The 21845-nt window shown below is 40.6% G+C and overlaps 4 protein-coding genes across 4 annotated transcripts; 3 read left to right on the top strand and 1 right to left on the bottom strand.

Moving 5' to 3' along the window:
• Positions 1-506: 506 nt before the first annotated feature.
• Positions 507-8945, top strand: LOC126910827 (uncharacterized). The gene is made up of 3 exons (XM_050694643.1): positions 507-901; positions 2241-2433; positions 7732-8945. Exons 1-3 carry the CDS (start codon positions 602-604, stop codon positions 8028-8030), a joined length of 792 nt encoding a protein of 263 aa, XP_050550600.1. The 5' UTR covers positions 507-601; the 3' UTR covers positions 8031-8945.
• A 1141-nt stretch (positions 8946-10086) lies between these two features.
• On the top strand, positions 10087-12358 carry LOC126910828 (proteasome subunit alpha type-4). Its single transcript, XM_050694644.1, has 6 exons — positions 10087-10241; positions 10354-10396; positions 10471-10800; positions 11062-11192; positions 11628-11751; positions 12155-12358. Exons 1-6 carry the CDS (start codon positions 10239-10241, stop codon positions 12295-12297), a joined length of 774 nt encoding a protein of 257 aa, XP_050550601.1. The 5' UTR covers positions 10087-10238; the 3' UTR covers positions 12298-12358.
• Positions 12359-13926: 1568 nt separating this feature from the next.
• LOC118266336 (vesicle transport protein USE1) lies at positions 13927-18227 on the top strand. Its single transcript, XM_050694641.1, has 6 exons — positions 13927-14254; positions 14692-14788; positions 15261-15387; positions 15980-16185; positions 17213-17354; positions 17993-18227. Exons 1-6 carry the CDS (start codon positions 14058-14060, stop codon positions 18037-18039), a joined length of 816 nt encoding a protein of 271 aa, XP_050550598.1. The 5' UTR covers positions 13927-14057; the 3' UTR covers positions 18040-18227.
• LOC118266334 (peptidyl-alpha-hydroxyglycine alpha-amidating lyase 2-like) lies at positions 18037-21842 on the bottom strand. The gene is made up of 5 exons (XM_035579741.2): positions 21600-21842; positions 21330-21475; positions 20647-20845; positions 19848-20375; positions 18037-19497 (listed from the first exon to the last, which is right to left on the bottom strand). The coding sequence occupies exons 1-5, from the start codon at positions 21693-21695 to the stop codon at positions 19378-19380; spliced, it is 1089 nt and encodes a 362-aa protein (XP_035435634.2). The 5' UTR covers positions 21696-21842; the 3' UTR covers positions 18037-19377.
• Positions 21843-21845: the final 3 nt, after the last annotated feature.

Below are 21845 nucleotides of genomic sequence, written 5' to 3' on the forward strand. Positions count from 1 at the left end.
GGTGTAAAATTATCCAATAGGTGGTAGTCACAGATCTTATTTGCCGGGTTACCTTAAAGCACAGTATAACATTTTTTTTATGATATACATCGGTAAACGAGCAGACGCAGAACCAAAGGCGTTAAGAATTTGAGGGTGGTTGTGGATTTGAGGATTGGGGAGATTGTAGAAGAGGATAATTGTCCCGTTGTATCCATAGTATATTGCATTTTTCCCGATTTCAATAATAGATACGGTAATTTAGTAACGTACAAATAATGGACATGAAACTAGGTCAAGTCATTACACTGTTACCAATATCACCACTCTTAGTAGTAGACTACAAAAATTTCAACATTCCTAAAAGAATGGCCGAGATAAAGCCATAATCTAGGGAATAACTCTCATCTTAACTTATCATTGCGTTACGCAAGATCTCGAAGCTGTCAATTCCTCAACGATAACTGAACTATCAGTCGAATTTTCTCCGGTTATCGCCAAGAGACAAGGCTTATCTTCAAAAGAATACTTTTGCAATTTAGTTCCCAAGTGGACGGGACTCCACGAGACCGCGTCTTTGTGCGGGGCAATTCAAGTTTAAGTTGTTGGTGTTGGTTTCAAGATGGATAGGCCTAGCACTAGTCGGCAGTCTATTGAGAAGGTGGAAATGTTTGAGGTTCGGGAGCATGTGCCGTACCAAGCCGAGCTGACGCGAGCTCCCGCGGCCTACGACGAGGAGAGTGGGGATGTGTATGACTCCTCGTGGACGTCCGCCTTCCGTGCCATGTGTCAGCTCATCAACCTCCTCCATCACATGCAGGTGGCCATAGTAGTGTTCTGTTTGTGGCACTTCGCTCTCACTGCAGAAGCTAATGGAACCATCAGTAACTTGGAACTGCACATCATTTTTGCTGGAACAGGCGTACGTACCTTTTTATTGTATGACAGAAATGTGCTTCTCATGTGTCGTTACTTATGTAAATGAATTAATCTCTAAGTGTGATGTGAATTTTAATTATCAGTGGTAAAAAAGCGATGAAGTAAGCGAACAAGGAGGTTTAAATCCACAATTAATCTTGTTAAGGTTCTAGTATGTAAATATTACCCATACTTAGGTACCTACTCTTGTGAGACAACCAGCATTAGTATTAGGACTTCCTTAATTAACCGTTGAGGAATAAATCTACTAAGTATACCTCTTTTTGATGACGGGGGGAAACCTTCAAAAAGCGCCTAGCTTTTTGGGGAGAAAGACTAGGTAGTGTGGGACTTTTACCTCACTAAAACCACCCGGTGGCCACCTTCAGCACCGATAAGGGGCACCGATACCTCTAACTAGACCGCTTTGGAGCCCCTATATATACCTACCTATGGGAAATCTTAAGACTTTGAACACCTAACTATAAACAAATCGTTGTGGAACTTTCTCGTAGTTGTTGTGATTTGCATGAATATTGACGTTTACGCGTATCAGTAGTAAACTCAATATCTACGTTCCTTGATAAGCTAAGGCGTAAGAGCAATGTAAAAATTAACTATCTCAAGTGGTAAGAAACAGGCTTTACAAATTATTACAGGAATGTACCCTAAGTATCACATATTACAGGAATGTACCCTAAGTATCACCTATTTTGTGGAAATCAATCGGATTATTATGACACCTGAAGAAACACATATAATTGTGTTTAAATCACTATCTCCCCATGCAACCTAAAATACCACATTTTTATGAGGAAATGGCATAAGCACTTTCAAACATAAGTTCAGGTAAATACTAGTTGGAGGTGGAACCTAGGTTTCTAGGCGTAATGTTTTGGAATTTCAATATTGACCAGCTTATGTGGACTTCAAGTTGTTTATGCCTAATATAAAACCACTTAGTTCCTAATATCGTAATAGTGAAGTTTAGATACCTTTTGCCTTTTTTTATGGAAGACGGGTAAACGAACAGACGTATTAATGATGGTAAGCAATCGCCGCCGCCCATGGACACTTGAAACACCAGAAGCGTTACGTTAATTAAGGGTTGTTAAGGAATCGGGGATTGAGAAGGGGGGAATAGGGCCTCCAGTAATCTGCATATGCACTCACACAACGAAACACGACGTAAGAGTTGTTTCACGTCGGTTTTCGGTGAGGCCGTGGTATCACTCCGGTTGAGTCGGCCCATTCGTGCCGAAGCATGGCTCTTCCACGCTCTAGACTTTACCTTTCCACCATCGAGAAAATAACAGTTAGTAACATTATGTTTTCAATTTCAGTACCAATTCTTCCTGGTAGAAGCTATATTGACCCTGCACAGACACAATTCCTGGTCGTTCCAACTGTCGAAGGATGGCAAACGGATCGTGCACGGATGCTTGCAGCTGATCGGATCGCTATTTGTGATCGCTGGCACTTTCCTTGGACTGGCTAGAGTCGATATGGTTATATCGACAGCTCATGGGATTTGTGGTAAGTTTTTTGCCTGTAACAAGCCTTATTATATCGATTAAGTGAGCAACTGTACAGTCAATAGTAGACATATAAGAAATAAAGATTAATTTAGTAACCTTTGGTTGGCTACATAGTCAACGCCAATGGCATAAGTGCAATTTTGTATAACAATCGTTAGGTACTCTCACTGTATTAAAATGAATCTTTATTTACTTCTTGCATATAGTGTTGCCCAAATTCAGTCTTGGTCTTGCAGTCTTGGTCTTGTTCTTGCGTTTTTGCAAGACCAAGACCAAGAACAAGACCGCGTATTTTTATTAAGACCAAGACCAAGACTGACCGTGCAAGACTTGAGCAAGAACAAGACATAGCCTGCAAGACTCTTGCGTCTTGCAGCTAGGACTTCGCGCTATTTCACTGAGTAGTTAGGTGTAACAGTTCGGTGTATAGGTAGGTACGCTTAGGAATTCTATGAGACGCAAAAAACTGTATCAAAGAATATGAAAAACTGGACCTATGCGCATTACGACTAATACTATAAACAGCGAATAAAAAACCCCTTGCGGTGCCCAATGTGGGCCACAGTGACGACGACGACGATATCGTGCCGGAGGTGACCGAGGCAGAAATGAGAGCGGCGGTGCGCCGGATGGGCGCCAAGAACACCGCCCCAGGACCCGATGGCCTACATGGCAAGGCGTGGGTCCTGGCCTCGGAGGCTCTCGGGCCTCGATTATTAGGTCTCTACAGCGCATGCTTGGAGAGGGGCCAGTTCCCGCTTCAGTGGAAGACGGGAAAACTGGTCCTCGTGAAGAAGCCGGGGCGCCCTGCGGACTCTCCGTCCGCGTACCGGCCCATTGTGCTGCTCGACGAGGTGGGAAAATGACGACGAGGGCGCTCCATGGTGGACGCCATCATGCGCGTAAGAGACCTCACGACGGGGACTGCAGTGTCCAGGGGTGGGGTCGTCGTGGCGGTGTCTCTGGACATCGCCAACGCATTCAATTCCCTACCCTGGAGCTGCATACTGGAGGCACTCCGGTACCACCGGGTGCCTACCTATCTCCGTCGTGTCATCGAGGCCTACCTGACGGATAGGTTCGTCAGGTACCCCGGTCACCAAGGTGAGTGGAATCGGCGAGAGATGTCGCGCGGTGTTCCACAGGGTTCGGTTTTAGGGCCGCTCCTGTGGAACATCGGTTACGACTGGGCACCGACCTTCCAAACGGCGTCAGTGTAGTCTGCTACGCCGACGACACGCTGGTGCTAGCGCACGGGAGGTCGCACCAGGCGGCGGCCAATTTAATGGCGAGAGCGGTTGCGACGGTCGTTGCAAGGATCCGGCAATTGGGACTCGAGGTGGCACTCCACAAATCCGAGGCCATGTGCTTTCATGGCCGCGGGAACGCGCCACCTCCGGATGGGTCCCAAATAACGGCAGGAGGGGTTACCATCGGCGTCGAGACGACGATGAAGTACCTAGGACTCGTCCTCGACAGTCGATGGAACTTCGTGGAGCACTTCCGACGTTTGGCTCCTAAGTTGGAACGGACGGGGGCTGCGCTTAAGCGGCTCCTGCCCAACCTCGGGGGGCCAAATGCCTCCTGCCGGAGGTTGTACGCGGGGATCGTGCGGTCCATGGCCCTCTACGGCGCCCCTGTGTGGGCGCCGAACCTGAGCGGCGGCCATCTCGGGCGCTGTTCACGTCCCAGAGGGTCATGGCCATCCGGGTGATCCGCGGATATCGCACGATCTCCGGGGAGGCGGCTAACCTCCTTGCCGGATTACCGCCGTGGGATTTGGAGGCGAAGGTGCTTGCGCACGTCTTCTGTTTGCGCGCCGACGCGCGTCGCCGGGGCGAAACTCCGCTGCCGCGCCAGATTAGTGCTTGGCGGGACGAGCTCCGGCGCGATCTCATGGCGGAATGGCAGCAACGACTGTCGCAACCGAGGGCTGGGCTCGCTGTCATTGCAGCGATAAGTCCCCTCTTTGAGGAGTGGCTTGAGAGACGCCACGGCGTCCTCACCTACCGCCTGACGCAGGTGCTTACCGGACATGGAAGTTTCGGTAGGTTCCTGTTTCTGATTGGGCGGGAGGAAACGCCCGGGTGTCATCACTGCGAGGACCGTCCGGAGGACACAGTGGAACATACGGTGGCGCTGTGCCCTGCATGGGCTGAGCACCGCCGTGTCCTCAGGGATGTAGTCGGCGACGGCGACCTCTCGCGTCCGGCATTGGTACAAGCCATGGTGCGGAGCGAGGGGGACTGGGATGCCGTCTCCTTCTTCTGCGAAGCAGTCATGCTAGCTAAGGAGGAGGCGGGGCGCGTGAGAGAACGAACCTCCTCACGCCCCAGCCGTCGCGAGAGACACTCCGGGCGTCGGGGATCGCGCGACGATCTCCGGCCACCGTAAGTGCGGGCCTGCGGACGGCGAGCAAGGGTAGTTCGCCGCCCGACCAGAACCAGACCCGTGCGTGCGGCGCGTCGCGTTCCGCGCGCGCCTCAAAGAGCCATCAGACCACCACAGATGGGGCCCTAGGGCTGATGCCTGATCCGGAGCTGCGGACTACCTAGCGGGTTTACCGGGGCTCCGGCTCGAAAGGCAGGAAAAGGAACGGGGTGGTTTTTAGTCAGTAAGAGTCTGACACTCCCTCTCGCCTCGCCCAAGGCGAGAAAAGTCATTGGATGATTTTCCCCCCTCAAAAAAAAAAGCGAATAAAAAAAATATCTATTAAAATCAAACTGAGTGCATGCATAGTTATGTTTTAACCATCGGCACTTTGATAATGCGGCATCAAAGGTTTTGTACTTACTTCTCAAAGAAATTTGCCGCTTTTCGGAAGTACATGGTTATGATTCACGCTTCTTTTGAAATCTAGAACAATCGTTGCCGCCACGCCGAAATCATAACATTTGACACTATTTGATTGCCGCCATAGGGCGTAGGTATACTCATGCAAAATAATTTCGAATTTTAAGAGTACCTACAGGTGTTCCAAAGAATAAATAAGTTTCAGAGTGCTTAGAATGAAAAGGAATACATTATACTGATCACGCAAGTAGTATTATGATTAGGATAAAATGGTAAGAGGATAGGTAGTAGATGTCATATTAATTCATTCTAGTAAGTATATATTATAATATTAATTACTTATATGCTTTTTTTACATGTTTTAGCAAATGTAAGCTTATAAATCATAAATGTTTATTAAGAAACAGTTACTTCCAAGGAAAACGACATATAGGTCAGATGATTTTTCGAATTTCTTATCAAATCTTCAGTTATTTATTAATCTGCTTGATCTTTACTATGGCAATGTTAATTCAAGCTCACAATGTTCCAATCCTAATACGTTTTTCTAAGATTTAAAGTGAACTTTAATAAATAGTAATAGACTAATAGATAATTGCAAGACTTGCAAGACTCTTGCTGCAAGACCAAGACCAAAACCAAGACTGGGAGCGCAAGACCAAGACCAAGACCAAGACCAGATGTATTGGCGCAAGACCAAGACCAAGACTGGCTAAGTCTCGTCTTGTTCTTGCATTTGGGCAACACTACTTGCATACCAAAACTTTCGGCTGACTATTCATAGTATCTAAGATTCTGTAGGTATCTAATAGATATTTGTGTATTGCTTGCAACGTTCGGAAACTGAATCCAATTCACGATATTACTATTTGGTAGTTTAGTGTTTGAAATAAATAATATTATTAGTAGCAAGCATAAATATGGTGAGTGATAAAATATTATATGATTGTTAGAGACTGCTCTAGATCCATCACTTTAATACACTAATAAATTATACATTTGTATGTACCTAGAAAACGCTTGATTTTAAATCCTAGTTACCAATCATAAAAACCTTAGGCATACTTCTTCTCATCTTTACTCATTTTCTGTTAGTTGTTTATCAATAACCACACTCGAACCTGCGACATCTGTAGACGTATCTCGAATTATTATCAACTGTTATCATCTACCTATTGGGACAAACCAAATCAAACTATGTTAAGGTTATGTGTAACTGCAAATTCCAATGAAATGAGTAGAATTAGTAGGGAATAGGATTTGACACAAAACCTAGCCTGCCTGTATAATCTACAGGCAGGCTAGCTTTAGCTTTTAGACAGATAGAGACTTTATTACCTACTAGGTAGGTACAATTTCTTTAATTTAGTAGCTAACTCCAGTGAAATGACTAATAGATTATTGAGACGGGTCATTAATCCAAAGATAAGAAATTAATAGGTAGTTCCCTATATTAGTTTATCCAGTACTTGGCTGTTTAACACCACGAATGATTTCAATAACAATAATGCTTAAAAAATAGTTTTTCGCTCGTCATCTTCACAGTGATGATAATAAAATGATATCTTGACAGATCACTTCATAGTTTAACGTCGATAGCCACGCTTACAGTATTTGTGTATAGAGTAGGTACACAAAACACCTAAATGAAAAGACTACAATACCTACTTTAACGTGGCGGTTTAGCTGGATCTCTATTGAAGTAAGACAACGTACCTAAATCTCAGGAACGTTAAAATAAGAAATTATTTAATTACCTAGCTCATGTCTAACTCTCACTCTCTAATTACCTGTAGTTAATAATTAGCCTTTAGTTTGAGTTTCAATAAGTTTACTGCGTTTGACGCCTTTAATATAAATAGAGCAAATGACAACATTGCGTTACAAAAGCTTGCTAAAAACTTTTGATAAGGCGCAGGCAGGCTCAATACTTGTAAGCACTCTTAGGCCGGCTCCACATGTTGGTCCCAACGCTCGTACCAACGTTGGACTGCAAACTCGGTGAGGCGTACACACGTTGGCTAATAAACTAGTTCTATCCCGTCAACGCCAATGTGAAGATGTCCAACAGAAATCGAAACTGCTCTGAGCGCGTTTATAGTAATGATGAGTGCACATTTATATTTGTTTGAGACGATTGGTGACGATTTTGTGGATGAGAAAGCCATTCTCGCTCGACGTATGCACTCGCTGCGTGTTGTAACAGAACTGAGCAAAGCGCCAACGTGTTACAGATCGCGAGCGTTGGCGCAGATTCCTTTGATGAAACCGACACGAGCCGGCCAACTGCGTTAAAATGCCATTTTCTAGATCCACACGTTGGATGAGGCGCAGGCAGGCTTAATACTTGCAAGCACTCTTAATCTAAGCTGATCTAGTGTTTCTATGTCAAGTAACCAGTATTTAATTAGTCCTAACCTATTCCATCGAATTTACAAAAAACACCTACATAATATTTTAGACTGAGATAAATAAGTATGATTTATTATTTTCTCTGTTACAGGTGTCATCGCGTTAGCATTCACACTATTGAGTTTCATCTCGGGCATCATAGCACTATTTTCAGCTAAAGTCCGGATGATGGTTAAAAGTGGACCCGTCAAAATCATCCATTTAGCAGTGGGACTCTTCGCTGTATCCATGGGCCTGATAACTATGATTTTGGGATTCCATATGGACTTCTACGCAGCCTCCCGAGAAGGACTATCATCAGCCCTCATAGTATTTTCCGTGTTAATATTATTGTACATTATGATCCAGCCTATTTACGACTTGATATCAACTACAAAAAAATCTATGTGACTAATGAAAATACAGGGCTCTCCAGATGGTCATAGTAATGCGTAGTGTAAAGATATAAGATAAGCCAAAATGACGAGTCTATAGTGCTGCCATATTATCTCTTTCGGTGGGCAAAATTGGAACTAGGAACTAAAACTTTAACAGTAATTTATTCCACTATAAAAGCGATACTACTTAAAAAACTGATCAGATAAATTGGCAGGGCTATAGGAATTTTATTTTTAAGTTAGTTTTAAGCATTAATTCATAAATCCACAGATCCACGAAACATATAGATATCACAATCATAAACATTTTCATACACTTCATAAATTCAAAAACGTATCCACATTCCATATTCATGTGTATGTGAGGAAAGTGTGAGTTTGAAGAAAACCGGTTTTTATACGTAATTTCAATGTTACGCATAAATAATCCCCGATTAACTTTTTATTAATTTATTACAATGACAATAACTTATTATTAGTTAAGTATCTAATTATTTTTATTTTCTATAAATTAATAAGTACCTCTACCATGAGTTTGAAGCAATAGTATTTGTCGATAGTCGTTAGCGACGACGTAAATTTTTTGTATGGCAAATTTTACAACGCCTCTACCGGTCACCTGTGGAACTAAAATTTGCTATACAAAAAAATTACGTCGTCGCTCGCGATTATCGACAAATAGATACTATTATTGCTTCAAACTCATGGTAGAGACTAGAGATACAGATTATGAATTAATATTTAAGTCCCTACTTACATCGCGTCGGTAGGTCCTGTATTATTATTTTTATATTCTTTTAATTTTAAGAATTATTCTTATTTTCTTTTTAGGTGCTTATATTGTTATTTTCTTATAATAATAGTAAGTTTAACCTAATACATGCATGTATGAGTGTTATTAATTTAATAAACGTTTATAATAATCCAAGTAATAATTCATTTTTTACCTGATAAGAAACTGATTTCTTTTTTGTGTCTAAACACACTATGCCGAGGCAAAGTTCGACATAATAATTAAGCCTGCAATGCTATTTGAATTACTGGCAACACATTACGTTGCGTTATAGCCTACAGTTAAACTTTGGTCGGGCGTAAGTTCAGCGGCAATTCGGGGGCAACGTATTCTGTAGAACACACATTATACGTGACCGAAGTTCGGTTCAATTGCCAACGAAGATCGGAAGCGGGGAGCCGTAGTCACAGAATTACTACAGAATAGGAATTGCAATCTCGCAAAAACGGGATCCAGCATTCCCGCGGGATCCCGCACCACTCTCAGTATATATTGTATAGTCTATGCGCACCACTTATCAATGTACTGGATCCCGCAACTTTAAAACGCGGATCCGCGGATTACGCTAATTACAATGTTTCGCTAAAACTACCTATTTCCGATTAGAATGATTTCCGAATTTGTTTGTCATTACTAAGATTAGTAAAACTACCAGTACCTACGTAGTACTCTACGCTTGTACGCGTACGTACAAAGAGCCATCAGACCACCACAGATGGGGTCCAGTAGGGCAGATGCCTGATGCCTGGAGCTGCGGACTGCCTAACGGGTTTACCGAAATCATTGCAAAAACGGATTCGTAAAACTTATTACTTAATTATACAATTTAATTGTTATTTTTTTCGAAAACTTGCATATTTCAATAAAATTGAATTGAGACTTCAATTCAATTTTATAACATTATATTTAAGATGCGGGATCCCACGGGTTGGAAAATAGACATAACATGAAATAAATACATAGACTAAATAATAATTAAAATTAAGACTGAAATATTTACAACTTAAAAATTAAAATTATAGGCATACATAAGAAACATAAAAAAATGGAAAATAAATAAAAACTAATATTAATCTTGGCAAAATATATTTTCTTGTAATATAAAGCTTTTTTGTAACTGGTATGGTTTACGGACGCTAAAATCAAAACTTTGTTGTCATCGCTGATGTTCCAAGTAAATTAATACCTTTAGCAATCAAAATATTGCTGTTTCATGTTTCCATGTAACGACAGAAAGAGACCAAGAGTGCTACTAAGAAATGCTATGAAGCAGTAAAATAGTGTATCTGTAACGCACAAACTTGTAAACGTCAATGTCATCTTTGAATCGTCCGGCGAAGTTGCATTTTCATGAAACATTAGAAATTATTACAGTAACCAAGTTATTTAAGTGATTTTTACAGAATATAATACTTAAATAGTATAAACATGGTAAGTTATGTTCATATTTCATTACTTCATCAACGAAAAATTGGATTATACATAGGTTAGTAATCTTGCTTGGTCATTCAATCATTTTGATTCAAAACATTATTTTTTACAGGCTCGGCGTTATGATACTCGAACAACCATTTTCTCGCCGGAAGGTAAATATTGGGGCATATTTCGTATTATATGTACTTAATACTCGTATGCGAACTAAAATTAACTTTTTTTATAGGTCGGCTTTACCAAGTTGAGTACGCTATGGAAGCCATCAGTCATGCGGGAACCTGTCTAGGTATTTTGGCTACGGATGGTATCTTGTTAGCTGCAGAACGCAGGAATACAAACAAACTTCTTGATGAAGTATTCTTTTCTGAGAAGATCTACAAACTGAATGATGATATGGTGTGCTCAGTGGCTGGTATCACGTCAGACGCCAATGTTCTGACCAACGAACTCAGACTGATTGCCCAGAGATACCTTCTGCAGTATGGAGAATCTATTCCTTGTGAACAACTCGTTTCTTGGCTGTGTGATGTCAAGCAAGCCTACACACAGTATGGAGGTAATTTGAATGAGTTATTTGTCATTCCACAAATTTCTTAGACTAGATATTTCTTTCTAACACTTTATATGGCTCCTATACTTCTTAACTTCCTCTTACAATGAAGAGACAAAATCAGTGTAGACCACAAGCACTAATACAACCAGGTCTTCTCTTTAACAAACAGACCAATAACATAAACAGTCATAATTTACAACACTAAGTTTTGTTGTTTTGTCTTTTCCAATTAGACATGATGTTTAAAGTTATTGTTATTTCCAGGTAAGAGACCTTTCGGTGTGTCAATCCTGTACATGGGCTGGGACAAGCACTACGGCTACCAACTCTACCAATCAGACCCCAGTGGTAACTACGGTGGATGGAAAGCCACTTGCATCGGAAACAACAGCGCTGTAAGTTAAAAAATGATCTAATGAACGTTTTCAAAGTTTTGTGTGTAAGTAATTAACCAAACTGGCACATCAATTGTGTGTAGGAACCTTCTATAAAACAACTTCTAGAAAAATTATGAGTAAATTGAGACTAGTTTTGAGACTAGCCAAGAGTTTTATTTCTCTACTAACTTCTGCTTGCGGGTTTGCTTGTGTTCCCCTAGGATAAAAAGCCTGTGGCCTATGTGTTATTCCAGACCATAATCCATCCCTGTTACTAATTCCTATCTTTTCAGCTGTTTTAACATTCATACACACAATCTCACCAACTTTGGCATTTTATAATTCTAGTAAAATATCGTAACATTTAATCTCTAATATTCAAAGCAGACATTGACAAACTCTTTCTGCATTTATAAAAGTAGACCAGAGTGCATCAACCTTTTTTTTCTTCAGGCTGCTGTATCAAGTCTGAAACAGGAATACAAGGAGAATGAGACCACTCTTGCTGAAGCCCAGGCTTTGGCCATCAAGGTGCTCAGCAAGACCCTGGACATGACCAAGCTGACTCCAGAGAAAGGTATATCTTTTGTTCTAAAGATAATAAATAATTTCAAATAAAGTTTAAATATTGTAAAAAAATATACAGCGAGCACGGGTAGCTCGCTACCTGACCAGAACCGTGTTTCGGTACGTCGCGTTCCGCGGTCGCCTCAAAGACCCGTCAGACCACCACAGATGGGGCCCAGTAGGGCTGATGCCGAGAGGCGCCATGCTTAGGGATTACCGGGGCAGGAGTAAGTAATAGTCTGGCACTCCTTGCCGCACCCGAGCCGATAAAAGTCACTGAATAATTTATTTAATTATTTATTTATTTTCTCCCATGAAAAAATGTGGCTTAATTAGACAACTCTGTAGTTCAATCTATAGTTTTAGTTTATAGTTCAATAAAAGAAAGTCACAACTTATCATTTTCTTTACAGTTGAAATGGCAACATTAACTCGCAAAGACAACAAGACTATCATCCGAGTTCTAACCAGCACTGAGGTAGAGAAGCTTATTGCTGACTTCGAGAAGAGTGAGGCTGAAGCTGAAGCCGCCAAGAAGCAGCCCCCCAAGTCGTAATAATTTTTTTGTTTGAAATAAGTGTTCTCATATTGGTACATTAAATATTTTGCAAAAAATACCTAGTTTCAATTTTTTATACCTTAAATCGCTACTCCCGCACTAGACTACTAGAATCACTCTACTAGGTTCCTATGTATCTCAGTCTATATCTAAAGCCTCCTTCAACGAATGCGACTATCCAACAACAAAATAATTTTCAAATATCGAACTACTTAGTACTTAATAAAATATTCAAACAAACAAGTTTTGCAGCTATAAACCTAGTTTTAGAATCCTTAGGGCCTTCCTGTCTACATTTCCGACGTTTGGCTCCCAAGTTGGAACGAACGGGGGCTGCTCTAAAGCGGCTCCTACCCAACCTCGGGGGACCAAACGCCTCCTGCCGGAGGTTGTACGCGGGGATCGTGCGGTCCATGGCCCTCTATGGGGCCCCGGTGTGGGCTCCAAATTTAAGGCGACGACCAGCTCGCGCGCTGGTTTCATCCCAGAGGGTCATGGCCATTCGGATGATCCGTGGGTACCGCACGATCTCCGGGGAGGCGGCTAACCTCCTTGCCGGATTACCGCCGTGGGATCTGGAGGCGAAAGTGCTCGCGGACGTAAGCTATATAGCTTACGTGCGGAGGCGCATCGCCGGGACGAAACTCCGCTGCCGCGTCAGATCAGTGCGTGGCGGGATGAGCTCCGGCGGGATCTCATGGCGGAATGGAAGCAACGACTGTCGCAACCGAGGGCCTGGCTCGCTGTTATAGCAGCGGTAATTCCCCTCTTTGTGGAGTGGCTAGAGAGGCGTCACGGCGTCCTCACCTACCGCCTGACGCAGGTGCTTACCGGACACGGAAGTTTCGGTAGGTACCTGTTTCGGATTCGGCGGGAGGAAACGCCCGGGTGTCGGCATTGCGTGGATCACCCGGAGGACACGGTGGAGCATACAGTAGCGGTGTGCCCTGCATGGGCTGAGCACCGCCGTGTCCTCAGGGATGTGATCAGCGACGGTGACCTCTCGCGTCCGGCTTTGGTTCAGGCCATGGTGCGGAGCGAGGGGGAATGGGATGCCGTCTCCTCCTTCTGCAAAGCAGTCATGCTAGCTAAGGAGGAGGCGGAGCACGTGAGGGACCGATCCTCCTCACGCCCCAGCCGCCGCAGAAGACCCTCCGGGCGTCGGGGATCGCGTGACGATCTCCGGTCACAGTAAGTGCGGGTCTGCGGACGGCAAGTAAGGGTAGCTCGCCGCCCGACCACAACCAGACCCGTGCGTACGGCGCGTCGCGTTCCGCGCGCGCCTCAAAGAGCCAGACCACCACAGATGGGGCTCAGTAGGGCTGATGCCCGATCCGGAAGTCATTGGATGATTTTCTCCCCTCAAAAAAAAAAGGGCCTTCCTGTCTGCTTGTCTGTTTCCCCATAAAAAATACTTGAAATTGTTAGTAGGGAAAAATTAAGGTACCTAATTTTTTTAAATATATTCAAACTAGAAACGCCTTACTCTTCTTTCATTCATACTAAAAAGTTTAGTGAATGTGAGTTGAATATCGAATAGATTCAACCGATTCATGTGATCAAATAATCGGGCAGTCACATCACTAGGTACACGTCAACATTGACAACGTCAAATAATTTCAATGTCAAAACTCAAAACACGTATTGATCAATAATCTTGTCAACAAATTCAAAATAAGTGAAATATTTTACGAGAACATACATTTTCTGTATGCTAAGTAAATCTATTTCTGTGTAATAAATATACAAAAGGCAAAATGGCTGTGGAAAGGCCCGAAAAGCCGAAGCCTTGTGTGACCGTTGCAAAGAGATCTCGACTAGAAATGAATGTGAGGCAGCTATTGAACAAATGCGAACTGATGGCGAAACAGGAGCCTATTGACAACAATTGTAGGCTCAAGCAGTACGTGGAGGCTTTGACTGAAATGATAGCAGAACTTAAAACTAGTAAAGAGTAAGTGTGTATTCTTATTGGATTTAAACATTTGCCCGACAAAAATTTGCTCATTTCTGGGTTAAATTACGTGTGTTATCCATGTTTATATCATAACTTTCATGAGATATACCAAATTAATTAATGTTTTTCGGCTTGCTCGCTATTTGACGAGGAACTCGACTAGTTTCAAGCCTAGCCTAGCCAAACATGCTAGAGTCTCATATCCAGGAGCAGCATTTCGTAAAGCACGATGTGGCGACAGTCGCGCTGCTACTCTCTATTATACTAAACTAAACTTGTCGAGTTCTTCATCAAATAGTTATGCAAGTTAGACGAAAAATATAATAATTAAGTGTTACAGTCAGTTAAAAACCCTTTATTTATTTTAAAATGATGGTAAAAGTTACAGAATTAATTAGAAATTAAAGTTACAATCTGTACTCTTAACATTTCAGTAAGCCATCAAAGGAGCAGCTAGCGGAATATGTGAAAAGAGCTTCTTTCTTGAAGGGAGTTGTTCAAACAGCTTCGTTAAATACTCCCAGTGAAAAGGTTGGTAGCTTCCTAGCATTAAATAATGATGAAAATATTAGACTCATTTAGATATTTACCATTACAGCTGACACTGTTACATTATGTAGTTGATTAATGTGTATTCACTATAAAACCATTGGGGTAAGAAGACCTGCAGACTACCTAGTGGGTTTACCGGGGCTCAGGTTCAAAAAGCAGGAGTAGGAACAGGGTGGTTTTTAGTCAGTAAGAGTCTGACACTCCCTCGCAACTCGCCCAAGGCAGGAGAAGCCATTTTAAGATTGCCCCTCTCAAAAAAAGGGTTTAAAGTCCTAACAGTATTTGTACAGTGGAGAAATTATTGGATGGTTTATCCCCCCTAAAATAAAGGGATAACAAGACTTTATGTACAACAATTTAGATATTGTAAAGAAGGGCTAAATGACTGACATCTTTCAACTACCTAGTCAAGATGTATATTACTAAATACCTACCAAAACTTGGTTTACAGTTGGAAGCAGTTCAGTTACTGTCACATGGAGCAGCCACCATGTCTGCCGATGCATCAGCTCAAGAGATACACCAGAAAACTAGAGTCAAATATGGAGTGGAACTTAGATCTGAATTATTTGGACTAGGTTAGTATACTGTCTGCTTGAATATTTTCTCTCTTTTTTTCAGGTTCCACAAACACCTTGTAAGAATTATATTTTTTATCGTTCAAAATATCAACAGTTGATGTTACTTCTGAAATTAAAATATAATAGGAGTACAAAAATAATGTTTGTGTTTGTCTAGCTTTACCTAGGAGAAAATCCTAATGTGGGACAACGTTTTAAAAAAAAAACAAAAAAAAAAACAAAGCTTTATGTTTATACCAGTTTAACACTTACCTATACTTCCATCATAAATAGTACAGATATTATTTCAAATGTAATAAAAATACTCCTTTCTTTTCTTAGCGTAATGTTGCCCATCTCTAGGATTTTCTCCTGTGTCGTGTGTGCATTTACAAACATATAAGTTCACATACACTTAACACTCAGACACGAAACAACAATTTTTGGATCACACAAAGAGTTGCTCCTTGCGGGAATCGAACCCGCTACAAGTCTCATGGCAATTAGCCAGGTGCCCAGCCACTGTTCCGTGCAGTCAAAACTTAGTTTTTTACTCTCTGTTCCAATATTATACAAACTTTTCTTAAATCTTGTCTCCTCATAATTCCAGAAGACAGTGATGACACGCTACGAAAGAGGAATATAATCAAAGCACCAAACTTCACAAGCAACAGCAGTGGCCAGGAAGACTTGGACTCCTTGCTGAAATACCATCAGAATATGCAGGAGAAAGTAGCGGAGAACATGGTGCTGCTCACAAAGAGCTTGAAAGAACAGTCTCAAATTGCCAGCACTATTATTAAAGGGGATACTGAGGTAAGATGTTATTTCACTAGATTTTTATTATGTGGGGTTAAAGTATATTCATTAATTTGAATTTTGTTCTATGAGTTATGTTGTTTTAATGAGATGGCTCCATTCCATTATCCCATTTATGGTCTCAGCACACATATGGGATCGGAAAGGGATCGTAACCGTAACGCCTTTCGCCTCGCTGTCAACCAGGCGTCAACCTACCGTATGCACGTAACGAAAGCGTATCAGCAGCGCCTGTACGTCAACTCGGCTACGGCTAGACGACACCGACTAGACTAACACGATAGTTAGTCGGTACGGAGAGACGTATGCGCGGGGACGGAGAAACGTAAGCGCGGGGACGATGAGCCGTAAGCGCGGGAATTCAAGTTCGGAGCCTGTTCCGAGGCGAGGCGATTACGTTATTATTCCGATTAGTGTGCGTTGCAGTAGGGAGTTTAATACAAACCATTCTGAACGGCTCGAGGCGATACGGTGACGATCCCTTTCCGATCCCATATGTGTGCTGAGACCCTTAAAATGCTAACATCTATGTTAAATCTGACTTATAAGACTGAAGATGTTATAGGACTTATGAGGAAAGGCTAAAAAAGTGCTAGCAAATTTTCTTTGTGAGAGCATTTAATTTTTGAATGTTTTTTCAAAGAGAAATGAACTCAAGTTCAGTTCCACTGCTCTTTAACTTGCTTCAAAAAGAGGAGGTTATCAGTTTGATCTGTATGTATGTAAGTACATATGTTTATGCGTGATTATCTCGCGTTTGGCTGAACCACTTTTGACGCAGTATTCAGCATAGTATTTTTCAGATTTAAAAGAAAGTTTTAGTTAGGTATATTATCTGTATAAAAAAATGTTCCTACTTCAACACGTGTTTTACGTAATGTCGTTTCAGTCGGATGTTAAACATAGTTTTATTAATTATTTAAGAACTGTACTCATTAAACTATTCAGCTGTTGTTGGGGTAAATATAGGTAGTAAATCTTAATATAGTAAGAAAGCTAACATTTTCATTTATCAAATTTTCAGGCTTTGAAGAAATCCTCAGAGCTGACAGACCGTAATATCTCCTCATTGAAAGTGGAGTCAGATAGACTGCAGGAGCACAGTAAGAGTGCTTGGAAGTGCTGGCTGTGGATCATGTTGGCTATTGTCATGGCTATCTTTATAAGTAAGTTAGATTACATAGTTCTTTTAATTAAATCATAATAATTATTCTTGACAATAGTAAATAACTACATCAGAGTCCACTGTTGTGAATGTGTGCCTCCTTTACAAAAAATGCTTTGCCATAGTCTCTATGCTTGACGACCGGGTTGAAGATCGTAGCTTATAAGAACCTATCTTAGCTGCCTGGTTTGTCCCAAATGAGTAGTCTCTCGAATTTTACGATAGAATAGACTACGCTTAGTACGAGTTTCCTTTGCGTTAGCGCGTTCGGCGCAGTGATTGGTTGGTTTTCAGAGCCAGCCAATCACAGTGTCGAAATCGATATTGATTCGATCTCGTTAATCGTAAACTCGCACTAAAGCCCCAGAGCTCTGATGGTAACAAGTATATTTTCATATAAGTTTTTAAACTGACATGGTCACCAACACTATCATTGGAACTTGATATTTACCATGTTTATTTATGTCTTTGAGTTTGCGATATTTCGGAACTGTTGCAAGCATGACCACGGAGGGTGCATAGACATAAATAACCTGGTGAATATCTCGTCTCAAGTTCTAATGATAAGTATATTGTCCTGTGCTATGACCACAAAGTTCATACATTTATATTATTTCATGTGTTATATTTTTTCCCCAGATATGGTGCTCTTCATGAAGGTTATGAAAAAGAAAGTAGTCACATAAAGGTATGTATTGTAATTCCATGTGATAAGCAGAAAGTGACAAGGTCATGTCTAGTTCCATTCTTATAATATAGGTACTATAAATATAAGTATCTGTAATTATAAATTATAAGTTTTTTATATAATTGTAAATGTTATTTAATTTATCTGTAAGTTTGGATATAAAATAAACTTCTTTTCTATCTATAATATTTTTGTGTATCTATCTGTTATGAAACTTTAAATTATTCTGTAAATACTTAGTAAAATAAATAAATAAAATTATGAACTTCAAATTCCGTGTTTCGAATCTATATTTTATTTTTTCAACCAAATTTTTAATTTCTTTTTTGACGTGAACATGCCAATTTGGTCCTTTAGTTTAATACTATCAGAAGTTACTACCACATTCATTTAGACATAGTTTTCTAACTAGAAAGCCAAAATTTCCTCTACTTTTACTTTTATGAAAATATATTTCATACACTACCAGCTAAAGACGATTGTACACATATTAGTAGTGTTGCCATTAAAAATAAATGTGTGTACTGAATTTTAGGCCCATTGATTAAAAGAAAGGAGGTGAAATCAATTCAAATTGACCCAAATTAACATTTCAGACTGGTATGTTTAACTTAAACTATTTAAAAAATGTTACCTTGTCTTACTTTAAACTTTCTAAGTTTCTACGCATTTGATTTTTATTCTGTGCTCTATAGAAACTTAAACTGACTTTAAATTAGTTGATGAAATGTAAATCAGAGAGTAAAAAATTATTATTATTACGGGAAGTAAATTAGTACCTTATTTCCAAGTAGGAAGACATAAAATCCTTTAATGATACCCGCGTGTACAATCGCTTAGCTTTTTAGGTCTTAAAGGTTCAATCAATTAATTTTCTGTGCGTGTTTTTTTGGCCCTTTAATTACACCAACATTAAACATTTCTCTTCATTACCATACATTATATTTCTCATTAAATAAATTAGCCAATATGGCAGGAACATTTACGTACATAAATATGTATTAAGTTCAAATCTATACGGCAATTTGACTTGGTTAATTGAAAATGAACTTTATTCCCATTACATGTAGAAGCAAATTTAAATCCTCTACGGTATATTGAAGTGAGTTCTTACGTAGAAGCGTTAAAGAACACTAATATAGTATTACTAGAACTACTAAGTCTGGTTATATTGTAGTATTTTAATTAGGAGCGTATAGTAATATCAATATATTCCTAGAATCATCATATACATGCATATCTTTCCTATGTTCGGTGAATTTTATTCACCGCCAAGCGAACTAATATACTCTGAAGTTAGTTAAACATTGTTCTATATAGTTTTCTTCTAATACATTTACTTTTTATCATAAACGTCTGTTAGTTCGAACTTCCATATCTTGTTCGGTCCTATTTCTGTGACGTAGAGGTGGGAGCCGTTTCTTGTGACAGCCACTGAGTGGGGGTTGGTGAAGCCCTGGAAATATTTATTATCAAATATTAATATATTGATGATTTTAATGTAAGTCAAAGTTTAAAATTCACCTTTAATGTAGGTGAGAAAAAGTTCAAAATTCTCTCGTATGTTCAGTCCATTGTATCTAGCGGCTAGTAAGACTTAATTTCTTAGTTTGTTTGATCATTGAATTACTTTTGAACAAAGTCAAATAACACAGTCCCTTTAAAACCCCCAAATGTTAGTCTTTTTAATAAACCAGTCTTATGGGAGTTTCTCATAAACAATGGGTGTTTTATTAGGCTCAAATAAATATCGCAAGTACGCAAAAGTAAAAATCATCATCAAAGGTACAAAATAAATATACTTACAGTGGTCGGTTCCCAGGTATCCAAAATATTCTCATAGAACGCATTCACAGTAAAACCTCGCACAGCAATATTCTGAGACGTCGGTCCGTTCACAGCGTATATCGTGTCACCGTGAGACGCAACGGCGAAAACCCTGCCGAGTGTAGGATCCTCAATAACAGTGGTCGGTTCATCAAACCTATCCACGTAGCTCTTCAAACCAGCCTTAGGGCAGACAATCCTCATGTTCTCTCTATCAGCGACGCAGACCAGGTCCAAATGCTCCAATAAGGTCACGCTATGAGGGACATTTAAGGTCCAAGATTCAGAAACGGATGGTATAGCCAGTAACAGCTTTCCAGCTGCGTTGAACTTCAAGATCTGGTTGTTGCAATAGCCATCAGCGACGAATATTTCTCCCGTGGTGGCGACAGCGACAGAAGTTGGCATGCAAAGGTAGTGGACTGGTGAACGACGTCTGAATGGGAAGCCGGCGGTGAACGCTTCTCCGATCGTCAATGTTGGGTATTTGTGATTGTTTGGAATGTACTGGAAAGAAAAATAAAAAATGTTTAAAGTTTTGAGGAAGTCTTCAACCAAAGAAGTCAATTTCTGAACAATAATCCTGAAACTGAGTCACGAATTAAAAGAAAAATAATTGTCCTTTTGCGTATCGAAGCCAGAACCAAAAGAAACCAATCAAAGTCAAATGACCTTGAGACTTATCGTGTCCTTGAATTCATTGCTTCAGTCCTCATATTCAATCAATACTAATTTCATCGTTAGATAAATAATACGTAGCACGGATTGGTAATCTTACCTTAAAAACTTGATGCTTAGCAACGTCTGTGACCCAAACGTTGTCATGGTGATCCACAGTCAGCCCATGTGGCATGTAGAAAGCGTAAGCTCCCCAGCTATGCAGCACAGATCCAGTGTGAGGGTCCAAGACTAGGATAGTATCCTCTATGATCGGACCCTTGTCCAGGTCTTGGTAGACGTTGGATTCGTTGAAAGTGCTGTAAACAAAATGAAGAAAATATTGTAATCCCTAAAAAGGTTCATCCCTCAACGATAAAGCCCATAAAACAATTTAGAAAGATAAGATCCTTAATAAAAAGAGTTCTTTTGAGGGATTAAGCCCTAAAAAAAAACATATACAGGAGTAGAAAAATACTGATACAGTCTGCAATGATAGGATTAATAAGAAAATATAATTTGGGTAGATGACTGTATTTTTTACTAAAATTTAAAAACTATATGAGTAGTAGAATCTCCAGTCTTAAAATTTATCATCAGCTATTATTCGGGTACTTGATTGAAATAAATAGGCCCAACTGACCACGGACTTGTTGGAGCGGGCATTTGAGAAAGTTGCTGAGATAAATCTCTGTCTTTATTTCAGACTTCACTTACGGTACAGAAACTATTGTTACACACAAGTTCTTGAATTTATCAGAGAATCTTTGAGAGAATGGGATATTGGAATGGTTTACTACTGACCTTTCGTCCCATACTCGCTCAGCCCTGTGGAATATCACAGGTTGTCCCAAAGAATTAATGGACACTGCAGTTATCTGGCCCACGTTCAGCGACGTTTGGGGCCAATCCTTCACTTCTTGGGGCCGTAAAACGATTTCATCCTTCGGCTGGAAGATTTTAGGAACACACTTGAGCACTGCTTTATGTAACTTTATACTTATGTAGACAAAGGTTACGTTACGTGCGTATTACCTAATTACGGATAATGGATATTGTGGGAAAGTTACTTACCAAATTATAACTGAAATAGTCGAAATTATCCCTCACTGTCTCTGGCTCACAATAGATTCCCGTTAAAGACAGAAGGAACACGAATGTCGGTAACATTTTGTTGGATCCCGATATTTGTTGTGGTCCACGTATTGTTAGGGTCGGATTGCTGTCTGCTTCAGATATTGATTATACACTCTCGGACTAAACCCGATACGCATGCGCGTGCCTCCAATGGCTTCTCATACATTCTCAAGGTCAAAATTG

Source organism: Spodoptera frugiperda, chromosome 7, assembly GCF_023101765.2.
Source record: "Spodoptera frugiperda isolate SF20-4 chromosome 7, AGI-APGP_CSIRO_Sfru_2.0, whole genome shotgun sequence".
In the NCBI taxonomy this organism is placed as follows: Eukaryota; Metazoa; Arthropoda; class Insecta; order Lepidoptera; family Noctuidae; genus Spodoptera; species Spodoptera frugiperda.

What these genes read in the sequence shown, in the direction of transcription:
- LOC126910827 (XM_050694643.1), top strand. Translation starts at nt 602, where the DNA reads ATGGATAGGCCTAGCACTAGTCGGCAGTCTATTGAGAAGGTGGAAATG. An exon ending in TCATTTTTGCTGGAACAGGC is followed by an intron (nt 902 to 2,240) that starts GTACGTACCTTT and finishes TTTCAATTTCAG; the next exon opens with TACCAATTCTTCCTGGTAGA. An exon ending in GACAGCTCATGGGATTTGTG is followed by an intron (nt 2,434 to 7,731) that starts GTAAGTTTTTTG and finishes TCTCTGTTACAG; the next exon opens with GTGTCATCGCGTTAGCATTC.
- LOC126910828 (XM_050694644.1), top strand. An exon ending in AACCATTTTCTCGCCGGAAG is followed by an intron (nt 10,397 to 10,470) that starts GTAAATATTGGG and finishes CTTTTTTTATAG; the next exon opens with GTCGGCTTTACCAAGTTGAG. An exon ending in AGCCTACACACAGTATGGAG is followed by an intron (nt 10,801 to 11,061) that starts GTAATTTGAATG and finishes TGTTATTTCCAG; the next exon opens with GTAAGAGACCTTTCGGTGTG.
- LOC118266336 (XM_050694641.1), top strand. Translation starts at nt 14,058, where the DNA reads ATGGCTGTGGAAAGGCCCGAAAAGCCGAAGCCTTGTGTGACCGTTGCA. An exon ending in TTATTAAAGGGGATACTGAG is followed by an intron (nt 16,186 to 17,212) that starts GTAAGATGTTAT and finishes TCAAATTTTCAG; the next exon opens with GCTTTGAAGAAATCCTCAGA. An exon ending in TGTCATGGCTATCTTTATAA is followed by an intron (nt 17,355 to 17,992) that starts GTAAGTTAGATT and finishes TTTTTTCCCCAG; the next exon opens with ATATGGTGCTCTTCATGAAG.
- LOC118266334 (XM_035579741.2), bottom strand. Translation starts at nt 21,695, where the DNA reads ATGTTACCGACATTCGTGTTCCTTCTGTCTTTAACGGGAATCTATTGT. An exon ending in ACTATTTCAGTTATAATTTG is followed by an intron (nt 21,476 to 21,599) that starts GTAAGTAACTTT and finishes AAAATCTTCCAG; the next exon opens with CCGAAGGATGAAATCGTTTT. An exon ending in GAGCGAGTATGGGACGAAAG is followed by an intron (nt 20,846 to 21,329) that starts GTCAGTAGTAAA and finishes TTTTGTTTACAG; the next exon opens with CACTTTCAACGAATCCAACG.